Source organism: Carlito syrichta, unplaced genomic scaffold, assembly GCF_000164805.1.
Source record: "Carlito syrichta isolate Samal-C Ts95f unplaced genomic scaffold, Tarsius_syrichta-2.0.1 Scaffold315540, whole genome shotgun sequence".
Lineage (NCBI taxonomy): Eukaryota > Metazoa > Chordata > Mammalia > Primates > Tarsiidae > Carlito > Carlito syrichta.
Genome location: NW_007259636.1, coordinates 67,431 through 77,027, shown reverse-complemented (window position 1 = coordinate 77,027; position 9,597 = coordinate 67,431). Strand labels below are relative to the sequence as shown.

The 9,597-nt window shown below is 44.1% G+C and overlaps 1 protein-coding gene across 1 annotated transcript in view; it reads right to left on the bottom strand.

Annotated features, from left to right (window-relative positions):
- Positions 1-2,062, bottom strand: part of LOC103275550 (Fc receptor-like B) — a 2,663-nt gene extending 601 nt beyond the window's left edge. The window contains exon 1 of the mRNA XM_008072938.1: positions 1,828-2,062. Within this exon, the coding sequence (XP_008071129.1) occupies positions 1,828-2,062 (235 nt within the window). The remainder of the gene's footprint in view (positions 1-1,827) is intronic.
- Positions 2,063-9,597: the final 7,535 nt, after the last annotated feature.

The window sequence follows — 9,597 nt, the reverse complement described above, 5'->3', positions numbered from 1 at the left end:
CACTCACCTCAGCCTCCCAAAGCACGGGATTACAGGCTGAGCCACCGAGCCCGGCTTCCTCACGCATGTCTTATCTGTTCTAATTCTGATGACAGTTCTGAGTCGTTTCCCCAGTTATTCCCTTATTACAGATAAGATGGGGACCTTAGTAGCTATCATAATTAGGATTTGCCCAAAGCAGACCTCAGACAAGGATTTGAGTGCCAGCAGTTCATTTGGGGTGTGATCCCAAGAAGTCAGGTGAGGGAAGGAAGACAGGAAAGGGAGAAAATCAATAACGTCAGCTTTAAATAAGAGGGTTGCCCCTCCCCAAAACTGGGAGCAAACCCCGGGCTCCCTATGAGAGCCACTGCACGGAAGAGCTTGCTAGAAATGCAAATCAAACGTTATTTTATCTTCTGGATGTAGAACATATCACATGTTATGGGGTACATATGCGTATGTGTTACATGCATAGAATGTGTAATAATCAAGTCTGGAATCTGGAATGTCTATCACTGCGTATTTATCATCTCGGTGTGTTGGTAACATCTCAAGTTCTTTCTTCTATCTCCTTTGGAGTACACACACATATTGCTGCTCTCTGCAGTCACCCTAGTCTGCTATCGAATTTTAGGACTTGCTTCTTCTATTCACCTGCATCCTTGTACCCATTCACCAGCCTCTCTACATTTCCCTCTCCCACCTTCACGCTAGCCCCAGTCTCTGGGATCTATTATTCTATTCTCTATTTTCATGAGATCAAGTTTTCAGCTCCTACATATGGGTCCCAGCATGTCATTTTTATCTTTCTGTTCCTGGCTTATTTCACTTAACATGATGGCCCTCAGTTCCATCCATGTTGCTGCAAATGACATGATTTTTATTGTTCTTAATGCCAAATAGCATTCCAATGTAGACATTTCATATATATATATTTAATTATACACACACACACATACACACATATATCACATGTTCTTTATCCATCTGTATACTGATGGACACTTAGGTTGATTCCATATCTTTGCAATTGTGAATAATGCTGGGATAAACACATAAGTGCAGGCATCCCTTTGATATACTGACTTCTTTTTCTTTGGAGAAATACCTAGTAGTGGAATTGCTGGATTGTATGGTGGTTCTATTTTTAGTTTTTTGAGAAATCTCCATACTGGTTTACATAGTGGTTATACTAATTTACATTCCCATTCATAGTGGATAAGAGTTCCCTTTCCCCCCACATCCTTACCGGCATCTTTTTTTTTTTTTTGTCTTTTTAATAACAGCTATTTTGACTGGGGTAACATTATATCTTGTTGTGATTTTGACCTGTAGAGAAATACAAATCCTTGCCTGGTGTGGTGGCTCATATCTATAATCCACGTGCTTTGGGAAGCAAGGTGGGAGGTCAGGAGTTCAAGACCAGCTTGGGCCACAGAGTGACACTTTGTCTATTAAAAAAAGGAAAGTTAGCTAGGTGTGGTGGCTGTACCTGTAGTCTTAGCTATTCAAGAGTCTGAGGTGGGAGTAGCCTCTGAGCCCAGGAGGTTGAAGTTACAGTGAGCCAGGATCGTGCCACTGAAGAGATCAGGCCCGGGTGACAGAGGAAACTTTATCTCTAAAAAACAACAAAAAAATTTGCAAATCTTATCCTTCTCCTCTCCATCAGACCTAATAAATCAGAGCCCAAGTTCAAGTCTCTGAAGGGAGTCCAGAATCTGAGTTTTAACAATTTTTTTCCAGGGGGAAAGCGTTGGGTTAAACTTTGAGAAACGATGACATAGAATGCACGCAGAGTGGATTCTTCTCTCCAAGAAGCTGACATTTATCCAGCAGCATCCTCACAACTGAGGGTTGTTCCCGAGGGGTCCTCTCCTCTGGGAAGATGCCAGACAACACCCATGGCCAGAGACTGTCTCAGGCAGAGAGACACAGAAAGCCACAGTTCTGAATGGGAATTGCACCCAAGCAACTTCTGGGTGGACCAAGGAATACCGACTGGGAGGGCAGTGACAAGCGTCTGCTTCAGCGTCTTCCGTCCAAGTGTCGGTCTTTCTTCAATTCCAAAGTTTGGATACATCCGATCGGAAGTTCCCTCAACACACTCACACTGCAGTCATTCTATACTAACCCCCCCCCCACACATCCAAAGGTTCCTCTTTGTTTCTTATCACACAAATAGAACAACCCATCTCTCATTACCTCCCACCTAGATCTGGGTTATACAGATGCATCCCTTTCCCTCACCCTCTTCATCAGGTTGGCCATTCAATGCTGCCATCTTGTTTCCTTAACATCTATTCAGTCCTCTAGTCTTTCTCCCTCACCACTACCATTACTTTGAGCTCTTATCACTTCTGCCTGAGTTTCTCAGTCAGTCTCTGTGCTACCAGTCTTATATAAACCAATCCATTTCCTATGTAATTACCACAGTGATCTCCCTTAAGCACAGATCTGACCAGGAGGCTGTCCTGCTGAAATCTCTTCATCACTCCCGTTGCCCAAGAACCAAGACGTTATCCTGACCCAGCTACTTCACCCTAAGTGGTGTGCGCATGGAACCAGACACTTCCTGAGTACGTCAGGCTTCCCTGCACCCTGGGCCTCCAGCCTGCACGTGAGCTCTTCCCCTGCCTCCCTTACCCTTCCCTCTCACCCCCATGCCCACTCTCTCCCATGGCATCTCATGACCCAGGTGTAGGACACCCTTCCTGCCATCCCCTGTCTCCACCCGGGCAGGGTTCAGACTCAGAGGAGTCTAAAGCTATTCCAAGGAAACTTGCAAAGACTTCTTTAGCACATATCTCGCTGGAACAGTGACCTGGCTGCCTGCCTGCCTTCCCCAATGCATGACAAGCTCCCGGAGAATGGACTAGGTCCCACTTATCTGTCGATCAGCAGCACCAAGGACAGAACATGGAATGTACTGCTCATTCATTAATAAGTAAAGAATGCTTCGTTGATTATTCTTTTTAAAAATTTATTTATTTATTTTAAAGATGTGGGTATAAGTGAGGACACAAGTGGTCATTGTACAAGTAAAGTTTGGACCTCCCGTTGGTCCCCACTCAATTACTCTTACACAAGAGTGAGCAGAGGAGTGAATGAAATGCAGTATAGTAGATATTTGGCCAAAGTTAATTTCCTCCTCCTTATAATCTCTCCGGCCTTGCCACATGAGGAGATGCCCAGGCCACCTTGAGAAGCCTGTCTCGGACACCAGGGCATGCCGCGCAGGGGCTGGCCTGCAGTCACGGCTGTACCTGTCCCTCGCCTCCTGTCTCAAGGGGCCATTGTGCAATTCTGCATCTCAACTCTTGCTTAGGTCAGTTTCATAGTGTATACCTCTCACACTTGTTTCTGAAAAATAACGATTGCGTCTCATGATTGGTGACTTATTTTTAAATTCTGACATTTCCCTTCACATGTGTCCATTTACCAAGATGGGCCTGTCCCGGGAGCATGAGACCTGTGACCTAGACTGGCAACTTTGCTCTGTGATTTCGGGAGAGCCGTTGAGCCCCACAGATAACAACTTTTTCCTTTTTCTTTTTTTGCAGAAGGCCATGAGTCTGGCTTGAACATGTCTACAAGAGTGAAAAAAGGAAGAAGTGCCCAGAATTCACACTGTAATAGACATGATCTTTTCCTTTCTTTTTTTCTTGAGTTGGAGTCTCACTCTGTCACCCAGACTGGAGTGCAGTGGCCGCTCCCCGCCACTGCAGCCTTGACCTGCTGGGCTCCGGCGATCCTTCCGCCTCAGCCTTCTAGTAGCTGGAACTACAGACGCGCGCTACCACGCCCGGCTAATTTTTGATTTATTGTAGAGATGAGGTCTCATCAAGTTGCCTGGGCGGGTCTCGAACCTGTAGTCTCAGGCAATCCACTCACCTCGACCTCCCAAAGCGCTGGGATTACAGGCTGAGCCACTGAGTCCGGCTAGACATAACCTATAATAAAATCTTCAGTGCTTCCTCCCAGACCATTATTGTCATCAATTCCCATTCTAAACAATAATACACAAAGGTGTACTTAACATTTATACAGTGAACCCAGAGCTTCAGATTTCTATCTGTTCGGTGGCTGGTTAGACTTTGCATCTGAATTAATCAAAATAACTGATAAAACACTCCATTCGTGTCTATGTTAAAAAGATAACAAAGACATTCCTTTTCAGTTCCAACATGTAAAGAGCCTGGAAGTTACTGTTTCCATTCCAGCAACAAGAAAGTGAGGCAAACTGGAAATCAAGACTTTTCTTAGACTCATCAATGAGGTGGTGGGACAAAGCCACTTTGGTACCTGGCGGGACGGGGCCATCCACGAGACACCACAACAGATGTCCGTTTGCTTGGAGCTGAAGCCACAGGAGCTGTAACCTGACAGGACAGCTCCGATGATGACTCTGAGGATTTGCCAGAGGCTGCATGTAGACTCACGTGAGAACGAGTGGTTACTGCGGTTGGAGTCTTAGGGAAGCCCCCATAACTTGGTGAGCTTTGCCTCCAGGAAGGCTGCCAAGTTCTCATGGAAAGGCTACAAGAATACCACATGGTGACAATGGGGAGTCCTTTTCCCACTGGACTTCCCACTGGTGTCTCGCAGGATGTCCCCATTCCTCCAGGTATCAAAGTGGCTTTGTCCCACCACCTCGTTGATGAGTCTAAGAAAAGTCTTGATTTCCAGTTTGCCCCACTTTCTTGTTGTTGGAATGGAAATGGTAACTTCCAAGCTCCTCACTTACTTTTGTTCTGAAGCTTGATCCCCGCCGAGGAAGGTTATTCCTCCCATTCAAGGTCTCTCCAGCGTCCTGTGGCAACTCCAGAGGGTAGCCGTGAGAACATGGTACGCTGGAGTTACAGTTTCAAGGAAGTGGCTTGGGAACGCTGAAGCCAGGAAGGGAGCAGGGGCACTTGTCATTCCACAAGTGGATCAGCACTGGTGAAGGTCTCAACTCTGAGAAGCAAGCCCACCAAAATACTGAGATTTAATCAGAGTATAGAACGACCCTGCTCTTCTACACATTGCCATGACACCCGTGGGGTTATTATCATAATGGTGGGGGGTGGGTGATAACAACAGAACATGCTGCAGACACACATTTTCTGAGGAGGAGTTCACAGGGAAGTCTAAAGTCAACAAGGGAGACAAAAACAGTGACATCAGAGAAGTCCGAAGCTTCTGGTACTTACAGCTACAACAGACATTAAATGCAGCCCAAATCCTACTGAGATTAACATACACCCTCGCATTAAGGATTTTTACCTCAGTTTTTAGTACCCAATATACGTCTGACTTTCAACAAAATGCCACAAGGCATGCTAAAAAGCAAGGTAGAACCATCTGAAGGGACAACGTGAATGTTAAAGACAGACTCAGATACGACAAAGATACTAGACAGGGAATTTAAAGTAACTATGAAACAAGAGATAGTTATGGTTTCAATTACTTAAAGCTCTACCTTAACCTTTGTTTCTCTAACTATAAAGAAAATAACTACTAGAATCATTAAGTCTTCATGTATACATTTTAAGTAATTGAGAGGAAAATATGTGAAGAGTATATAATCCAGACAGCATAAAACATGAAACAAAGAACCAGTGAAGGAGTGGTTGACTGAAACAAAACCAAAACGACAATGAAAGTGAATGATTCATCTAAACTTCTGAGAAAAAAAAAAGAAAATAATAGATAAAAGGTTGACGAGGAAAGGATAAAACTGTACGGATGGTGAAGGAAAGCAATTGTTCCCATTCCAGGCACTCTCTGAGTATGCATCCACCTGTCCTTTGCTCCAAAAAGTAATTCCACCTCTGTGGGATCACTCCGGCTCTCAGCTGGAAGGTAAGAAACCAGTGCTCCCTGTGAGCCGGGAGAGGGCTGTAACTGGCCAGGAATCTGCCCTCTCTCTGCCCAACTTGAAAACTTGTCTCCTCTGTATCTTTTACTTCATGTCTATTTGTGACCCTGTCCGGCATCCAAAGATTTATGGGCAAGTCCTTTCCATCTGTCAAGGAACGTATTTCCCATGCTGTCAGGATCATTTCAAACATCAGAAAATGAAAGGTGGACCTGGCTTGTGCCTTGTCAACTTGGCACGACCACTCTTGTCTGAGACCCAAAACGCTGCTTCCCAGAATGACCAAGGAGGAACTCACATGAGCTTCCCAGGGTGGGAAGGAAGCTGAGGTCATTATCAGAGGTTGGGGTGGGCATCCACCGTGTCAGACAGATGCAGAGCTGCCTGGTGGGTCCTGGCATGGCCTCACCTCGCTTTTGTTTTACGGTCAGCTTGTCTTCCAGCAGTACCCCCAGGACCTCGAGCTCTAACTTGTCCGTTCATCTAGCCAGCCAGGCTCAACAGGTAAATCATGGCTCCTCTGAGTCTTCTACTTCCCCTCACTTCACCCCATGTTTTACGTTCCTAGATCTCTTCTGATCCATGTGAGTTCTCGTTCTTATTCTCATAATATTTGTGGTGATTCTGTTTCCCTGACTGAGCCCTGAAAGATACAGTAGACTTTCAAATGTGTTTTACAATGTTATCTTCACTTTTTGTTATCAAATCTGTAAGAATGGCAAAGAAACTACAGATCAATCTCCTCTGAGTACCTTAATCTGAGAACAAAGGTACATAAGAAATTACCAATGAAAGAAAACCAGCAGCATTTTTAAAGAGTTATACATTATAACCAAGCATAATTTGCTCTAGGAATGTCAAGTGATTTAACTTGTAAATATTACATTAACATATTAATATGATTAGCCATACTAAGTACAAGATTGTGGTAGGACAGAATTCTAGGATGACTCCCAATTAGTTTACATAATCCCTACTCCTTGACTGTAGTAGGAACTGTAACTTGCTTCTAACCAATGGAATATGATAAAGATGACGGGGTTTTACAGATGTAATAAGAACTCTTAATCAGTTGACTCTGAGTTACTCAAAAGACATATTATCTTGGGTGGGCCTAGCCTAATCAGGCAAGCCCTTTAGGAGAAAGTCTTGAACAAAAGCGCTCTCTCTCCCTTCTCTCCTCTCTCTGGCTTTTAAAAAGTAGGCTGCCTTGTTGTGACACATGGCTCTACAGAGGGGCCACATGTCAAAGACCTGAAGTGACCTCTAGTAGCCAAGCATGGCTCTTGACCTAGAAATTGTCAAAGGGGGGAAAAGGGACTTTGGCAATATGGCTATAAGAAAGTGAGTTCTGCCAGCAACCTGATTGAGCATGGAAGTGGATTCTTTCCCAGTCAGATGTCTACATAGGAACACAATTTTGTTGATACCTTGATGCAGCCTTGTGAGAACCTGAGCAGAGGACCTAGCTAAACCATTCCAGGCATCCATGAAAATTCTGTGCTGTTTTAAGTCACTAAGATGGCAGTAATTTGGTTATGTAACAATGGACTGATAATACAACAGATAAATACCTGTTTTGGTTAGCTTTAAAGTTCTATGGAACAAGCCAGTACCCAAACTCAGTGATTGGGACTGTTAATTTTCGTTGTCAACTTGACTGGATTAGGAGATACCCAGATAGCTGGTAAAACATTATCTCTGGATATATCAGTGAGAATGTTTCTAGAATACATTAACATTTGAATTAATGGACTGAAAAAGGAAGATCCACCCTCACCCAACTCGGGCAGGCACCATCCAACTGTCTGAGGACCTGGATAGAACAAACATGGAAAGGAAAATTTGCTGGCTTGTGTTCTCTCAATCTCTCTCTCTCTCTTTCCCCTGCCCTCCCTCCCTCCTCTCTTTCTCTTTCTCACTCTCCTTCTCCCTCCTTCTCTCTCTCTCTCCTGGATCCTGGACACTCATATTCTCCTGTCCTTACACATCAAAGCTTCAGGTTTTCTGGTCTTTGGACTCCAGGGCTTGCACAGTCCCCACCTGCCCCCCAGGTTCTCAGGCCTTAGGACTTGAACTAACCATGCTACTGGCTTCCCTGGTTCTCTAGCCTCTCTCTCTCTCTCTGCCCCCTGCTCTACCTCTGTCCCCTCCCCTCCCCCCTCCTTGCCCCTCTCTCTTTCTCTTTTCTCTCTCTCTCTCTTCCCTCTTCTCTGCCTCCCTCTCTCACCCCCCCAATCCTCTCTCTTCCTCTCTCTCCCCCTCCCCAATTGGTTGTGTTTTTCTGGACAACCCTGACTAATACAGAGATATCGAACCACAGAGAAGTCTTCTGCATATACATCTGTGGGTAAACTGTAGGTCAATTAATCTAAGTTGTGCTCATGTCACTTGTCTTCAACTTTCAGTGGTCTTTTGTCTACTTGTCTCTCATTGCTGGTGGACCAGAAGGCCACTCCTAGCATGCTCTTCTTGTGGTGAGGAGGAGCACGAGATGGGAAACCGAACCACACAAACATAGTTTTAGCCTCGGCTCACATCCAGTCAGCTACCAGCTAACATCCAATTGACCAAAGGAAGTCACATACTTGTTTGAATAACAGCAGTGCAGAGAAATCCACTCTTCTTGCAGGAGAAACTACATGGTCGTGTGGCAAAACGTGTGAGTACAGGGAGGGTTGAAGAAATGAGAATGACAATGCATTCTACTGAAATATCTGAGTAATATTTAATAAAATGCAACACAAATCACCAACTTTAAGCAGAAGAAATGAAACAGAAATAAAGAGCATGTCTTAACCAAGCAAAGATGATATGTTAACACCTAACATTCATTCATAAGTAAACTCCTAGTGGAGGAATTCTGAATCAGCTTTTATGGTCTTTGATGGTTGGTGGACACCTTTTATAGGGGATTGGGAGAATTTTGAAAGTTAGGCACTAGAGGTCTGAATGTGAGTGCACATTGCTTTTATTCAGAGGATAGAATGCATGCCTTTCACCAGATTTTTTTTTTTTTGAGTTGGAGTCTTACTATGTCTCCCAGACTGGAGTGCAGTGGCTGCTCCCGGCCACCGCAGCCTCGACCTGCTGGGCTCCGGAGATCCTTCCATTTCAGCTTTCCAAGTAGCTGGAACTACAGGCACGCGCTACCATGCCCGGCTAATATTTGATTTATTGTAGAGATGAGGTCTCACCAAGTTGCCCAGGCGGGTCTCGAACCCGCGGGCTCAGGCAATCCACTCACCTCAGCCTCCCAAGGTGTGGGATTACAGGCTGAGCCACTGAGCCCAATATCATCAGATTTTCAAAAGGCTCATGACTTTCCCCACACTACAGAAAAATTTGGTAATTAAAAACCACTGCACTAGAGCCCTTCTTATTAAAATGTAGAACAACAGCACTAGTATTAGACAGTAAAACAACATATAAGCGAAAAATAAGAAGAGAAGATATGAGAACAGAGCCGATGTTATTCTTATATGTCAATAATATGGTTTTTTCACTTATAAAATCTAAGTTTCTTCATTCTAAGATGCTGAATTTTTAAAACATTAGAATGTGTTGTACAATCAATGCATACATTTAAAGTGGCAGTTTTTACATGGTTTTCCTAAAGTATTTAAAGTGTTGATTAACATGAAGTTTATAAGCTTCTTAAAATCATAAAAACATAGTTTGAAAATAATTAAGAAAGTTTAGAATGGTGGCTAGTTACAACATCAAAATATAAAAATCATTAATTGTCCTGGATA